The sequence below is a fragment of the Hylobates moloch genome, unplaced genomic scaffold, assembly GCF_009828535.3.
Source record: "Hylobates moloch isolate HMO894 unplaced genomic scaffold, HMol_V3 SCAFFOLD_14, whole genome shotgun sequence".
Taxonomy (NCBI): domain Eukaryota; kingdom Metazoa; phylum Chordata; class Mammalia; order Primates; family Hylobatidae; genus Hylobates; species Hylobates moloch.
In genome coordinates this window covers 77470154-77486486 of record NW_026652289.1, presented here as the reverse complement: position 1 = coordinate 77486486, position 16333 = coordinate 77470154, and the positions used below count along the sequence as shown (strand labels likewise).

At 37.1% G+C, this 16333-nt stretch overlaps 1 protein-coding gene across 4 annotated transcripts in view; it reads left to right on the top strand.

Moving 5' to 3' along the window:
• The window catches only part of CDIN1 (CDAN1 interacting nuclease 1), a 231001-nt gene extending 221663 nt beyond the window's left edge, over window positions 1-9338 (top strand). The window contains exons 11-12 of one of the 4 annotated variants that reach the window (XR_004251585.2): window positions 7407-7875; window positions 7989-9338. Coding sequence is in view for 3 of the 4 variants with exons in the window: in XM_032174186.2 (XP_032030077.1) it covers window positions 7407-7536 (130 nt within the window). In the remaining variant the exon portion in view is untranslated. Of the gene's footprint in view, window positions 1-7406 lie in introns of all 4 variants that reach the window. The other 3 variants (XM_032174186.2, XM_032174187.2, XM_032174185.2) reach the window with 3 other exon arrangements.
• The last annotated feature ends 6995 nt before the right edge of the window (window positions 9339-16333 follow it).

Below are 16333 nucleotides of genomic sequence, written 5' to 3'. Positions count from 1 at the left end.
TTGTTCTAACATAGCGCTGTAACAATTTTATGATTCTCTGCTGTTCTTGTTTTAGAGAAGTAGTTTTTTATTTGCCTATGATTGAAATAAAAAATTTGAGCTAGGAACAGAGGTTTCTATATGTTTTTATTGTTTGATGAAGACCCTCATGAACAAGAAACTTGACTAAAATTATCAGATCATTCCGTAGTCCACTTGTCATCCTTCAATTGAGAATTGTTTGTTTCATTGACTAGATGCAGATTTATATTGTAGGACTCTACTGCACTGAGAATCCTTGTTTATGCAATTATGGTAATTCAGCTCATTGGGAAGAAAAGTATTAGGTCAATTTCAGGAGTTTCCGTGATCATAGGTAGAGAGACAAATTGTGTAGTAGTACATAAATTCCACACCTTTCACCGTCTTATTACCAAAAGAGATGTAAAAGCATACTAGTTTAAAAAATATATGTAGTGGTTTTCTCATAGAGCTGAAAACATGGGTAAGCCAAGTTAATGGCACAAACATAAGATGCATCTGTATATTAGAGGTATTTTAGGAGCAAAGCTGGGCCTTTGGGGCATACTGTATCACCCTGTTTAACAAGTCTGAACCTTCTTTTCTGGGAAAACAAATCTACCTCATACGCTCACTTAGACCCGTTGCTTCCCTCAGTTTTCCTCATAACTTATTCCAGCTGTTTATTTCCATTTATATGAACAAGCTGTGGCAGTGTTCTGGATTTACTCCTCTTCCCTCATGTTTAGATTCTGCCCCATAACTTATGAAGCACTTCACAGCATGAGACATTTCTCTTCTCTGAACTTTATGTAGTGATTCTGTAATTCTCATTCCCTAGCTTACTTCCACCTGTTTGTCAAAGGTTTTAAATATGCTCCCTCAAATGTAATTATTTTCATTTCTTTTGCCAGAATTATGGGTTGCTTTTCCATCTACTTCCTAAATGTGGTGATACTTAAATTGAAATAAGTAGCCAGATAAACTTTTTAGTGTGAAACTATTGACATCAAACTTAAGAGTTATTCACTGTGTAGACAGGTGGATTCCAACTCATATACTGGGGTTTTGATCAGTTGCCTTGCTTCTGGACCCCTGCTTGCCTATTACCTATCCAGGTGTGGTAAATATTTTGCAGAGTCAAATGACTGTTATAAAATGCTATATAAACACAAGGTATAATGAGACAGTAAAGCATAGTAGTTACAAGGGTAAGCCATAGAGCCAGGCGGCTTGGGTTTGAAACCTGGCCCTTTTTGGGCCCCAGTTTCTTCATCTGTAAAATAAGGATAGTCATAGTGCCCTCCTCATAGGGTGACAGTGAGTACCAAATTAGTCTGTACATGTAAAAGTTCTTGAAACACTGCCTGCTCAGTAAATGTTAGTTACCTCTTTGTTGTTGATTATTGAGATCTTATTTTATATGTACTTAGCATCTTTATAGACATAATGATTGGTCAAGGGCTCCCTGAAATCTATGGAGATCTAGAAGCTCAGCTGGCTTCAGAAAACCAGCAAGGGGTTATTGGGGTTAATTTAGCAAGATGATATCTAATAGTATGATTCGAAACCTCTAAATTCCTTCATCTACCTTTCTTTTCAACAGTCTCTGAAGAGGATGCCTTGAGGAAAAGTATAACAATAGAAAGTTAATAATCTTCTCCATTCTCCATAAGTAAAAATGCCTCATCCTAGTAATTCCTGCATTAAAGGATAGTGTTAGAGGCGTGGCAAGAAAAGGGGAGTATTTAGTTTTATACTTTAAAAAAAAAAAGAGTAAGCAAGTTCTTCCTGAATTTGGGGAGCCAAATTTTCTGTCTGAACCACTGAGTTTCTCAGAGAGTTATAGGAAACCTTGAACAGAAAGACACTTGTATCATATTCTGTCCAACATTCACAATCTGGAATCCTCAGGGCTTATCTGAGGATAGCTAGATTTTTCTCCAAAACTAAGAATTTACTCACTGAAGTACCATTTTTAAAACATTCTTGGTGATAATCTTTTAAAAATACATTAACAGCTTTCACTGCCTTTTTTTAAACTGAACAAAATGTAAGCAGCATTTGTGTTTCCTGCACTGTCCTCAACACCTGTTGAGATCGACAAAGCCTGCTAGCCCCAACACAAAACAGCCGGGGACTCTCACAGTTGGGGCATTTTGATGTCTGTCTTCACTGCTTGCCAGCAGGAATTCACCTTGACTGACAAAGTGTTCTCCCTGTAACCAACTCCTTCAAATATGCAGCTTCAGGAACCCAATAACCAAGTTTACCAAAACAATAGAACTGGAGAAAATATGGAGAATTCTTTATTTTATGTAACCTTAGCATCCTAGATATGCAGCAAGGAGGAGTATTGGTGTATAGTGGAAGTTAGGAGCCAAGAAGCTCAGTTGGTGTACCTGGCACTGATCCTCGGCATCAGGAAGTGACAGAGAACAGTGGGGACTGTGGCAGTCCTGTGAACCTAGGTTATATCTGAAGGGGGCAGCTGTTACTTATCTTCAGTTGCTTGTTGCCAGATTGATTAGTTTCTCAAAAGAAGCTAAATGCGCAGGATTTTGTGTAAACATTCCCAATTTGTATGCATTGGTTCAACTTTTTTAAAATTAATGAAAGCCCAGCCTTGATTTAATAGATCTACTGATGTCACTATTTTGCAAGGCCGCTCACTCCATGTTTTTGAAAGTTTCAGTTATAGAAAAAATTTTGTGTGAAATCAAAATGTAATTCTTGGCTACTTACAAGCATTGTCCTAAGTCTGCACTTGCGAGCTACAGCATGAATCAAATCCTTCCTCCATAAGAGCACTCTCAAAATCAGAACATGATGAGTGTGTTAGTGAACCTTAACTGTTCATTTCTAAATCAGACATACTCTTATTCTAACCATTCCTCAAATATCCTAGGATTCTCCTTTGGTTGACTTTCAAACTGGAGACATTCCCCTTAAAATATGACACCAGAACTCTCCAAAATGCCCTAGGTGTGGCTTAACCATTGCAAAGGACACTGACTCTCTTTTTCTGATTAAAGTCTAACATTCTATCACCCTGTTTAGTAAACGGATCACTGCGTCATAGTGAGTGCATCACAAACTGCCTTGGTTCTAAAACTGGTTCCTCCACTTTTTAGCTGTGAGACCTTAGGCAATCTACTTAATTGTTCTATGCCTTGGTTTTTTTACTTGTAGAACAGGGATAACAATTGTACCAACCTCATGGAGTTGGCATACAAATTAAGTGGTTCGATATATATAAAGTGCCTCTATATATATTAAAGTGCTTAGAACAGTGTTGGGCTTATAGTAAGTGGGGTGAAAGTGTTAATAATGAACATTGTTGTAACTATATTATTTTCATTATAACCTGTAAGTATGCCACTAGTGTGCTCACTCTGGTCATTAATAAATTGCCATGCCGAGGCAATGGCTGACCCCTGCCTGCACCCCTGTCTCTAGACTCGCACTGATTGAATAACCAGTGCAAAGCTGTCTGATCATCTTAGTGCTAACCTTGTATTGCCCATCTTGTCCTTGAGGGTATCTTTCATGTACCAGGCACTGTGTTAGGCATGGAGGACATGAATACAAATAAAACATGGTCTTTACCCTCAACAGGGTCCCAATATAACAGACAGATGGTGAAACAGAGGGATAATCACTAGGAAACAGGTATGCACAGAAGGGCCAGCTTTAGTTCCACCGTCTCTGACTGAATTTCTCTAAATACCCTAAAATGGAATGAAACCAGAGAATCACTTTTTTTTTTTTTTTCAGACAGAGTCTTGCTCTGTCACCCAGGCTGGAGTGCAGTAGTGCAGTCTCAGCTCACTGCAACCTCCGTCTCCTGGGTTCAAGTGATTCTCCCACCACAGCCTCTTGAGTAGCTAAGACTACAGGCGAGCACCACTAAGCCTGGCTAATTTTTTTGTATTTTTAGTGGAGACGGGGTTTTCACCATGTTGGCCAGGCTGGTCTCAAACTCCTGACTTCAAGTGATCGGCCTGCCTCAGCCTCCCAAAGTGCTGGGATTACAGACGTGAGCCACTGTCCCCAGCCGAGAAACACATTTTGAACATATTTATAAGGCGTCATTACTTATGAAAAACCTCATCTTTCTTGCCTTCGTGGTCTGTGATGGCTCTTGACTTTCACCTCCCATTTTTTCAAGGGGTATTTGTTGTTTTTGCTAATTTGGTGATATTTTATTTGCAAGCAAAATTACTTATTCAAACGTCATTCACATTCTAGTCTCTGCTTCCCAGGAGTCTTTAAAATCCATTGGGAGTCTTTGATCTTATTACTTGACCATGAGTATAGCAACCATAAAATTATAGTCAACTTAAAAAGTGTTTCCAGAATCAATTCAGATATCCATGGACACCCATTCCTGAGGGTCTCCCAGCTGGCAGGGAGGGCTGCAATCTCAGTAGCAGACCAACCTCTGCTGTGCACATCTCCTCAGACCCGAGGACTCTGTTTTCTTTTCAATGTTGTTAACAAAGTCTCTTTGATTTTTATTGGTCACAAAGGTTATATTTGCCTTCCCAGTGATCTCATTTTTGTCTAGTGGTGCCACAGTAAATGAGAATAGGCATCAAAAAGGGGAAATGGTTCAACCCAAAAGTCTGCATTTGACCTAAATAAAAATTTTCTAGGGTCCTATTTTACACCTCTTCTACCATTTTTGATTGCTTGGTATTTCAAATTAGCAACCAAAACTTCCCCTCCTGTTACTTCAGATAACCAAGAAATTGATTATATAAAGTTGCTTCATGTGGTCAGTCTCTTCATAAACAGGTAGGTTGCTGAAAGATTATCTCGTCAGCATCTGATAATCTCTGGATCCTGAGCTGTTGAAGAAGGCTCAGAAATGCACTGAAGTAGGTGCTGGGAGTAAGGCCAGATCTTGTTCTGCCATTAAATTTCCAAACTTGTCACCCTCTAAAGTCCTTGTTGCTTTAGTCACCCAAAGACCACATAATTTGAAAGCCTATCAATCTCTATTTACAAAGGGACATTGTGTTTCCTCATTCTTAATTAGAGACATATTGTCAATCAGAGGTTTTGAGCTACATTGACAGAGGTAATGTTACCTAACCTAAACATAGTTCCATAAGAAACACAAAACTTAGGTAGACAGTAGAGTCTTATTAATGAATCCTACTCAAAATGTTCATAGATCTGTGTTGGTATCTTTCTTTAGGGAATCCTGGTTGTGAACCACTGCATGAAATGTTCAGGTTCACAATCTTGCAAAACCTTTTTGAGTTGCAGGAATATCTGTTGCCTCATAAGTGAAACAAGTCCATTTTCTTGAGCACTGAGGTGTTCCCCAGCCTGGCTTTTCTGCCTAGAAAATGCCATTTTTGTAAAGAGCTGTCATGCTTCGTGTCCTTTGGCTTATGATTTAGCTGTTCAAAGAAAGTGCAGGCTGCTCTCACTCGCTCAGTGCTGGTGATATGTGTTTTTGTTTTATTAAATCTTTAAAATACTGGGCTTGTTTTTTATGACCTCCATATATTCTTTTGTTCTTCTCTGTGACTTGTTAGATTACAGTTTTTTTCTTCCTTTGTGAAAATATTAGTGCCTTTCTGAAGAACATCATGGTCTCCAGGATGGCTGTATAATAAAATGGAAGAATGTGTTGAGCTTAATGTTAGATCTGTCAAGGCCGTGACTCGGGGGTGCTTCACTGATGGGAAGGTTTGAGGCTTCTCAGACACGGTCCACGGAATCACAAATCTTTCTGTTCTTGCCAGACTTGTTTTGACAAATCTGAGATCATTTGACACTAATCATAGAGCTCTTTGTATAAGGTACCAGTGGTTTATGTTCCAATTACAGACAAGTGTTTGTGATTAAAAGTTACTAAGAAACCCTCGGTTAAATGGAAGCAAGTTCTTCTGCAGGTGTGAGCTTCGTCTTGTATGCATTTGAGCCTGGGACCCACACACTTGTGCACAGGTAGCCTAATTCCACTGACCTCAAAGGAATCTCTTCTTTGGGGATGCTGAGGAAGAAGAGAACATCTGCAGCTGATAAATCTCAGTAGGCCTGGTGCTCCAAGGCTTCTAATTAATTATACCCAGTTCCTACTTCTTCTAGAACAAGATCAAGTGATGAGCTGCCATCTCATGGTTCTGTACCTGCACAGAGGGGACTCCCAAAGTTTTAAATGATCTTGAATACAACTTGGCTACCCCACTAATGTGGATCCCCAAATAAACCAGGCCGTGACATCCAATTGAACTTGTTCCTGTGCGTACAGTATCTCACAGCCCATCCTGTATTGTTAGTTTTGGCAAGTACACTACAGCATATAATAAATCATGGAAGAAAAAAGCTTTTTGGCCTAGCATGGTTCAGCCTGCTGTAATGTTAGAATACAGAAAGCAGTTCTGTTTTTAGACATCCTTTTACTAACCCAACATTCATAATTTATTTCACTGTAAAATTCCTGCAACACTACACCAAAAGTAGTGCTGCCCTTTAATTAAGTGCCCTCAGTAGGAAAAACGTGAAACTGATGTGCAAAACATCTCTCTGTGTGCAGTGATTGATAGTGATTACATCTTTATGAACCCAGCCTAAAGGTCTCAACTTCCTGATGGGTGAAGTAGTCTATAGGGCCACTTCCTGAGTCTGCCTGGCGGGGATCAGTCACTGCTAACAAAATTGCAGATAATTCAGAGGGCACAACTTAAAAATGCTGAGGTTTTATTAAGCCCATAGCTGCCTATACTTTGTCACAAGCCTACATGACTTTATTCCTCATTTCTGTAAGCACCAATGACCAAACTTTATGCTGTATCCACACTTAGAGAAGTTTGTAATTCAGAGAGTAGAGGGACCCAGTGTGTCATATGGATGACACGAGGTACTTCCAGCCCAATGGTGCATGAGTAGAACAGTATAGCCAGAAGAGGACCATAAGTTGTTGCATTTTTTAAAATTCTGCTTTCAAACATTCTTTTATTTTTCTTAGTTGCAATTAGGCAAGTTTAATTTTTTAAATAGTACCATTAAATGTTAGACTTAAATCCCAAGGCTGGCATTCCCCAGCTCATTCCTGTTTGCACTGTGAATCTGTCCTCCATCAGCTAGGTAGTCACATCAGCCCAAGCTCATAAAACCTTACTGAAAGGTAAGATTCGGAGTTTCCATATCTGAAATACTTCAGGTTTCTGGAAAGAAAGGGAACACATCCATCCGAGAAGGTAGTATGTGTGTTATGTGAACTCTTTGGTATAAGTTTGGCTATTTTCAGTCATAATGGTAGCAACCAAAACAAAAATTTTGTGCAGTCCTGTCATTTAATCATCTTATCAGTGCCCCAAGGTGACTTTTTTCAAGAGCTCTGTTGATACCGTGTGTGTGTGTGTTATTTTCTGGTGTTTTTACAGATTTGGGCCAGGCTTAGTCATCTATTGGTATGGATTTATCCAGGAGCTGGACTGCAACCGGGAAAGGGGCATCCTGCTCAAAGCCTGTTTCCCCACGAACATTGTCACTTTATGCCACAGCATAGCTTGACCCTGAAGATCCTGGAAGAGAAGCTGGGAGGAAAAGGTGAATCCGGAAGCAATTTTACTTTCCTGCACTGTGAGATCCTGGCAACATCTGCCCTGAACTTCAGCTGAACTCTTGCTGCCCGTAGTCACACCACTACCTCTTTAGACAAACATATCAAGAGTTTCTGTTTTCCTTCATCCCTTGCTGATGTGAACAGCCAAGAACTACAGACACAACCCACTCATTATCAGCATTTCTGTCTCTGTCAAACAATTAGTTTATAGATAGTCATAATCTTTCTTTCTTCCGGATGGTTTCTCCTTGTATGCTGAACAAAAGAAAAAATGTGAAGACTGAAAGGTGTGATTTTTCAATTCTCCTCCCAGTTACCAAATTACCCTCTTATTTTTTTTTTTCCGTAAGCCTCTGTTCACTGTCTCTCCCTCTCCCTTTCTCTTCATGTGCACTCACAGAGACCCAGCGTTGCATTACCATCGTGGAATAATCTAGCGCAAACCTAGGAAAGCTGAAGCCACAAAGTCCAAAGCCACCTTTGTACTCACCTGCAGAGCTCCCGAAGACCTTGATGGCAGCCCGCCTATGCTGTATGTTTGCTATATTCAACCTTTACGGCTTCCTGACTTCTGTGACAGTAAGCCAAGCTGCAAAAATACACTTGATGAGAATTTCCTCTTTTAATAATGTTATTTGAACACCACATATTTTAGATTTATCTTATTTGAAAGTATTAGTTCCATTGTGCCTGGAAACCACACTCCTTTAGATTGGGGGCCGAGAGGAGACGACCCAACATTGAGGAGAGTTTATTTTTAAAGATGGCTAGTTGTCAGTATGTACATGAGCTAGTATTTTTATGAGTCGAGTTTTTTAAAGGCACATTCTGTATACTGCTTAGTATATGCATTTTATACCATGTAATTATATAACACTCAAGTAAGTTCAGCATTAGAAATGTTTAGCTTTGTATGAACTGAGTGTGCCACAAATAAACCTGGAGCAATTTTTAAATAAGCGAAATAAAGGAGATTTTTCTATTTGTTCACTTTAATTTATTCACTTTCGTGTACTTTTATGTACTGCAAATCAGATTTCAGTCTAAAGCGAAACATCAATAAGTTAATAATAAACCTATCTTTTGGGATAGAGTTGGGATAGGAGTTGAATATTAATCTGTACCCAAAACATATTTAGTAAAATATTTGCCCCCCCTACCATGCTCACAAAATATAACTTTTATAATGTTGAATAGATGATTTGGGAAATACTAATAACAACAATGTAATTTTTGCAGACAGCTTTAACTTATATACATTGCTTGATTTTTTTCAAAAGACTAAATGTGTCATTTATACTTTGTTCATTTTCTACCAAAGAAGGTTTGGAAAAATATGCCTGCTGCTTTTCCTTTTGAGGGACACAAACCTGGTCCCAACATGTGTGGATTTTAACTCTGAGTGGGGTGCATTAAATCAAAAGAGAGAGGCAGAAGATGAAATGCTAAAGAAGTATCAGGCAAACTTCTGTTTCAGTATAAAATTCATCATGCAGGCTTCAGAGTGAAATAGAATGATTTGAAACCACTACTGTATTGCCTGGATACACACACACACACACACACACACACACACACACACACTTTATACAAAAATGTTAAAAGCAGGTTTCCTGGCATGTTCTAAACTGTTTTTTCTTTAGGAATAAATTACATTTATCTGCACAGATGTTGAAAATCCTGTTAAACCCTTGTCAAGGATTTGTTTATTTTACATTAAACAAATTTATGATGAACGTGAATAAATTAAAAAATAAAAAAGGTACTTGCGTTTTGTATTTATTCTTTTACCTGTTGCCCTGACATAATGTGTTGTGAGAAGGTATTGGTGTTCCTAGCAAAGGCACTACCTCCTCTTTATGAATGAGGCTTTAAAATCTGGCCCTTAAAAGTGAGAAAGAACCCAACAGTAAACTGTACACACTACAATAAGGTTACAAATTAGTCAAAAGTAAGTTTTTCACACATAAAAACTAATGTGATAATTCTACTACTTTTGAATTGGAGGGGTATGGGAGAGAAGAGAGTAATGTTCCCCAATTGGAAGCTTAAAGTCTCCTTGGTTTGTTTCTTTTTCTGTTAAAAATACTTGTCTGTGTTCCATCTCTATGCATTGTCTGCTTGTTTGGTTTTTTTAGTTTAGACAATATAAACATCAGCCCCAGAAAGTAGACACGGAATGACAACTTATTTTTATTGCTGTCGTCATTAGAACGTTAACATTAAAGCCAAATCTTGTTTTATGGTGCATTCTGCACACCATGCTAATGAATTATGCAAAGCCAGAAAGCAGGAGCGTGTGTAAAACGTAAAACTGAATGACGTTCTCCCTGGCATATACAGACTTGCCAAGCATCTGCCCTCACAAACACATAGGAGACCATTTGAAGTCTGGAAACAGATCAACTCAAAGCAAAGCTGATCCGGTACTGATATGTAAGGCGACTGCATAGACTCCTTCCCACCTCGCATCTGTACCCCCTCAAAAAAGAAAAAAACCATAAACAGTTGCATATCATTTTTTTTTCTTTTGCCTTCTAGTGAAGCATACGTCAGCTCTTTACAACACTCCTAAAATCTAAAATAAAAGGGAAGTCTCAGGGGTCTAAAGTAGAAAGCTGGACCTCCAGGGGAAATGATTTTTTTAACTGTAGGTGTGTGTACCTGTTCATTATCTGCAAGGCTTGATTCCCCCTGGAAAAGATGATAAATTGTTGGTCTTGAGGGGGTGCATTAACTCACTCAGGCCGCCAGGGGACTGCTTAGAGCCCTGATGAGGTAATCTACCTAAATGGTCCCTGGTGGGCCACACTAATTAATGCTGAAGTGAACAGTTAATTCACTTGCTTCTCACTGGGGAGCTACACCCATTGCTTTCTTTTCTCTTTGGGACCAAGATGCCTTAGATGTCTCCTCTTTTTAACTGTTCCCATCTAGAGACCTCGTGTCTCAACTGCAATAAATCCTTTCTGCTTCCATATGCTTTCTCACTTCACTTTTCACTTTTTCCACGTCATCTTCCCCTGTGTTGGCCTTTGCCAGTTTCCCTCCACACGGACATGTACCCTGCATTTTCTCATTACTCTTGGGCTCTTTTTCTCTCTAAAAGATCAGGATCCCAGGACCAAAATATGTCCTGATGCATACGTCTGGTTGGGGAGTGGGGAGCAATTGGCCTAACCTCTTTGGGGAGAAACACAACTGAAGCACCCTCCACATGCCCAAATACTCAAGTGCATATGTGGCACCAGAAGGATCGCAAAACTTTTAACTAAGATAATAAGATTTTACAGGGTTAAATATGGCTTGAAGTTCATGCCTTCAGTAAATGATTTGGCAAAAGGAGCAAAAAGAGAAAAAAAAAAAAGTAAGGTTTTATAGCTACTTTCAGCCTGAGTGGTGGTGTTCAGCTGATTAAAATAGCAAAATGTCTGTATGATTTAGCGAATCACTCCTAGCTCATTCATCTTGGGGGTAGCTTGCCATTTTCATGTGATCTGATGGGAGCAAGTTGTCTCAAAGTATAACTATTTTGTGACAAGATGAGAGGAGAAAATCTCAATAGGCACATTCTTGATTAGGGTTAAGGAACAAAGCAAGCTTAACTTGAGAGGAAACTAAAAGGCAAACAATAGAAGTTTGCCTGCAATGTCACCATTTATGGGAAGCGTCTATCTGAACCTGTCTGTGTAAAGTCACTCGTGGGTTATGGAAGGGTCATGTGTTTGGATCATTTAATCTTGTTGCTCTAAACTAACCTTTCTACATTTAGTAAACATTATCTGAACCTGTTTTATTAAGAACATGCTTGGATTCCAAAGATTAAATAAGGAAGATGGAATTATGAATTAAATAATAACCTGAACAACTTGGGTTCGCCTTCTGTTTTTCACTTTCCTGCTATTGTTTTGAATATGGCTGTGAGACAAAGAGCTGCTTAGGTCAAGCGCTATAAATTACAGTTTTCATACAATAGTAATCCACTAAAATGATTTCAAAGCCTGATCAAAGTACTTCAAAAAGACTTTTAAAACATTTCCACAGTACAGGGGAAGGGAAATGCTCATTTGGTGCCTTAATTTGTTTCACTTAGTATAGCAAAGTTCGATCTGGGTGTATACTCACTTTATATAAAATCCAACTCATTGTTTAAATAAATCCAACTTGTTCTTGTTGTTTAATGTATAGGTAAAGGAGATTTAAGTTTTCATCTACTTAACAAGAACAGCTGAATATTTGGAGTCACTTGTAAGGAAAAGATAATATAGGAACATTTTAAAATAAGTATACCTTGATAGTATTTAATTGTGATACTCGAGGTATTCATTAAAACTGTCTAACTCCCTGCAATTAGGATAAAGTGGTGAGGATCTCAGTGGATTTATTTGGCATCTTAATAATAATCATGGCAACAGATATATTTATTTTTTCATCCCTTTTCCCTCATCACTTGGATTTATCCTAAGCTGTCTCATTTTATAGGCAAGGATAATGGGAAGTACACTAGTGATAGCAAAGCTAAGCAAATTCTAGGCTCAACCATATATAAAGATAGTGTGGGCTGCTGCAACAATGTCAGGCTCAACTAAAGACTCATGGTATTATGTCAGGGTAATTTTTACTTTTTAAAAGGAAGGTCATATTGAAATGCTGACATGAAATATAACCAAGTCAATTAAGTAATAACAATTGAAGTTCAGAGTTTAATTGAGGGCTGAACATGAATCCAATGACCATTAACCTAAAGTGGTCATTAATTCCCCTGGAAACTGCCTTGGTTAAAGGTATTTCTACAATAACTAGCACTTTTCAAAAAAAAAAAAAAAAAAAAAAACCTTGTCATTTTAACATTAAACACAAATTCAGAAATAACATTCAGGAATAACAATTCAGTGGATCTATAGTAGACCTGTATTTTACATTTTTAATTGAATTTCTTCTATAGGACAAATCAAAATTTAGATAAAAAGATAAAACCACCTCTTCTCTGCAGGAAACCATAGTTTTGTTAAGTAAACAAAGTTATAAGTACCCTTTATTTGATTGCTTTTGTTTTATCTCAATTGTTATTTCTGTACTTGTTTAATGCAAGATTTCCAACTAGACTGTAAGCTCCATGAAAGTGGAAACTACACTTACTTTGTTCACTTTAGTCCCTAATGCCTAACAGAGTTCTGGTGCAGACAGAGCAGGTATTCAATAAATGCTAAATGAGTAAATGAATGACAGAGTTTTATTAAACATGTTATCACTCACTTGCATTAGCAAATAATTAGAACCTTTAACTTTCTTATTTTCTTCATCTGAAAAATGAGTGTATTTACCAAAAATCAGACAAAATCATCATGTGTTGATGTTAAAGAATTAATTAATTTAGAAACTCCCCAAAATGTGAAATGAATCAAATTCATCAACAAGAGTGTTTTAGGATGCACGCTTAGTTTTAAGGGGGGAATTTACATAACTTTTTGTTGGATTTGCCTTAAAGTTAATCTTAATACATTATTGTTTATGTGCTATGTTGCTAAATGAGAATATTAAAAATCTTTATTTCTCTTTTAAAAGAAATGGCTTATCTTTATATTTCCATTAAAAAAAAAACTTTCTCTTCAAATCATGGCAGGGTCCCAAATCAACTGTGTTTCACAAACAGATTTTGGAATATTCAATGGAGTTATTAAATTAACTGCAAATGATACTTTTAATTGCTCCCTTTTATAATGCTGAGTTGATGGCAAAGTGCTTCCTGGCCATAGAAGTGGTTGGCTGGCTCAAGAGAGAAGGGTTATTTGGTCATTTGCCAATAGGATCTGACCTTTGGAGAGATACTGCCCATGAACCGCTCAGTGGGTGTTTCCTTGTTAGTCATTAATTCAGAGTATATTATTATTTGAAAGCCAAAGGCATTTGGCATATTTCCTCATAATTTGGAAACTTGTAGCACAAAAGGAACTGGAACTTCCACATTTCTTCTTATTCTGCCAGTTTCCCAGGACTTAATTTGTTGGGGATCTTTACTGTGTTATTCCTTCCATGAGCTGGAGAGAACAGACCCCCAGTACAGATATCACTAAGACCAGGTCTTTGGTTCCAGGTGATAATTCTGTCTTATATTTCCAGCATTAAAACTATTTAAGACATAGATATTTATTGAGTCCCTAATATGTATTAGAAGTATGTGAGGTGCTGTGGGGAATTTTTTTAATGCAACAAAAGATCCTCTTCTTGAAGAAAAATAAATCATTACTTCTTCAAAATGAAAACAACACAAAATATTTGGAAATTTTAGAAAAGCAACTCACATTAAGGAAAGAGGGAAATCTATGAGGTTTTTAATAAGATATTTTAACCCTAGACTATGGACAGCAAGTAGCTTTCTATTTGCTTATGGTGGCTGCATTCACTGCTATTAAGCAATTCCAAGGCCAAGTTCAGCTTAGCAGCTAAGGCTTTGATCTAGTTCTTAGAGTAGGCAGTGATCACATGGATGCCACATATTTTCCATTCCTGCTCTGGGCCATTCATGTTCAGTGCAAGTATAAATAAATTCTAAGCATTTGAAACAGAATTCATACCTGTTCATCAGCCTAAGTAATAAAACAAGCAATAACTTGTTCTGATAGTTCTATAACATCAAGCAGTGTCTGTCCATGGCTAAGATCTGTCTAGTAATACAGATAAGCTAAATATGTCATTGAAATCATAGAAATATAATTTTAAGCCTCAAGATAAACACTAGATGGGCACAGATAATTATTATTTTCAGTAAATGTCTACAAGTTCAATTATATTATTAATGAAAAACATTAGGCCTGTATATTTTGGCCCTGCATAAAGACCTTGAAATTCAAAGATTATATTAGCAGATTTTACACATTTCTAGCTTTGGAGTTTTTTCTTTCTTTTTATTTTTCTTTTTTTGCGGGATTGGGGGTGGTTTTTTTAGTTGTTTTTTTTTCTCCCACTCAAACCAGGCTAGGAATTCAAGGTGAGTTAAACACTCTGCCTCCTTTATCTTTCATGGCCTTTATATCATCTGGGTATCAACTTTCTGCTTAGTACAGTGCATTTTTATAAGGTAGTGATTGTATATAGCAGTGGTTTGAAAATATGTTCCCAAAAAGAAGTGTAAAATATTTTCAAGGACAGAGAAGATTGTATGCTTTACATGGTAAGACAATTTTGTTAATATATTTACCATTAAGCTATAAATACTTTTGCCAGAACCTTTTAATTGTATCAGTTCATTAATTCTGGCAGCTAAAATAATGACAATCATTGCATATGGAAAATTAGGTAAAAATCTAAAAGTATTATATTTTGTACTAATTTGAATAGAAGAATCCATCTTGGTTTCAGAGTTACAATTTTTAAAAAATAAAATTTTCACTAAATGAAAAAATAGCAGTGCAACCTAACAGAGGATGATAGAAAAGCAGAACAATGAAAGATGGCAAAGTGGCCATGAGCACATTGCATAATGATGTAAAACTCAGTCTTTTGGTAAATTACTTTCATCTTACTTGTTTCCCAATGACAAAGGAGTTAAAAATGGCAAAATGGGGCATAGAATGAGCCAAGAAACTCATGTAAAAATCGAACTACATTTTCAGTTTATTTCTTGACAATTCCCTGAAAGATGCTAATTGCATCTTTGAGCCATTAGCAAAGATGAGTTTGACTCATAGACTCAGAATTTTATCAAAAAATTGGGAGATTTTATTTAATAGTGAGCAAGCAAGGCATTTTTTTGTTTAAAAAAACTCATTTTCCTACAGAAACAGTTTTTAGTTTTTAATGAACTTATAAACAGAAAAGCTACCATTTCAAAATAAAAACAAGATCCCCAATCATATAGATGTTTACAGTGGTTATCTTTATCTAAGCAACATACATACATGTTCAGTTGTAAGATGTTAACTAAATTTCTGTGACAAGCTTTTAAAAAAAAATACTAAGAACATTATAAAGTTAATGCAGAGTCCTAAGTATAATCTAGTAGTCACTAAATTTTTCTGAAGTCTTCACTTTAGATGCTATTATTTCTAGCACAAGTAAGCAGGCACAGTCTTTCATGTGCTCCAACATTGGAATCTTTGGTTGCTACCCTACCAGCTGGTTTGCAAACAACAAACCAACAATTTTAAGAACATTTTACGTGAACAACTTGCAAACCGAAGAGATGGAAAAACCCTAAGAATGCACAATTGTGAGCATTTACAACCATCACAACTGGCTGAAGACTGTTCACGACATTCTCCTGAGATGAGATCTCAAAGCAGTATAGTTCAAAACAAAAGGTTTTAACAAAAAATTGGCATGTGCATGATTTCTCCACCAATTTGTGTGTGTCAACCATTTAGTTAACTTTTTCACTTGAAAAAAATGCACTACAAAACCGGCCACCATGTTTCACTATCTCAGTTAATATTCACAATTACAAACCATTAAAACCCTACAAGAAAACCTAGGCAATACCATTCAGGACACAGGCGTGGGCAAGGACTTCATGTCTAAAACACCAAAAGCAATGGCAACAACAGCCAAAATTGACAAATGGGATCTAATTAAACTCAAGAGCTTCTGCACAGCAAAAGAAACCACCATCAGAGTGAACAGGCAACCTACAGAATGGGAGAAAATTTTTGCAACCTACTCATCTGACAAAGGGCTAATATCCAGAATCTACAATGAACTCAAACAAATTTACAAGAAAAAAACAAACAACCCCATCAAAAAGTGGGC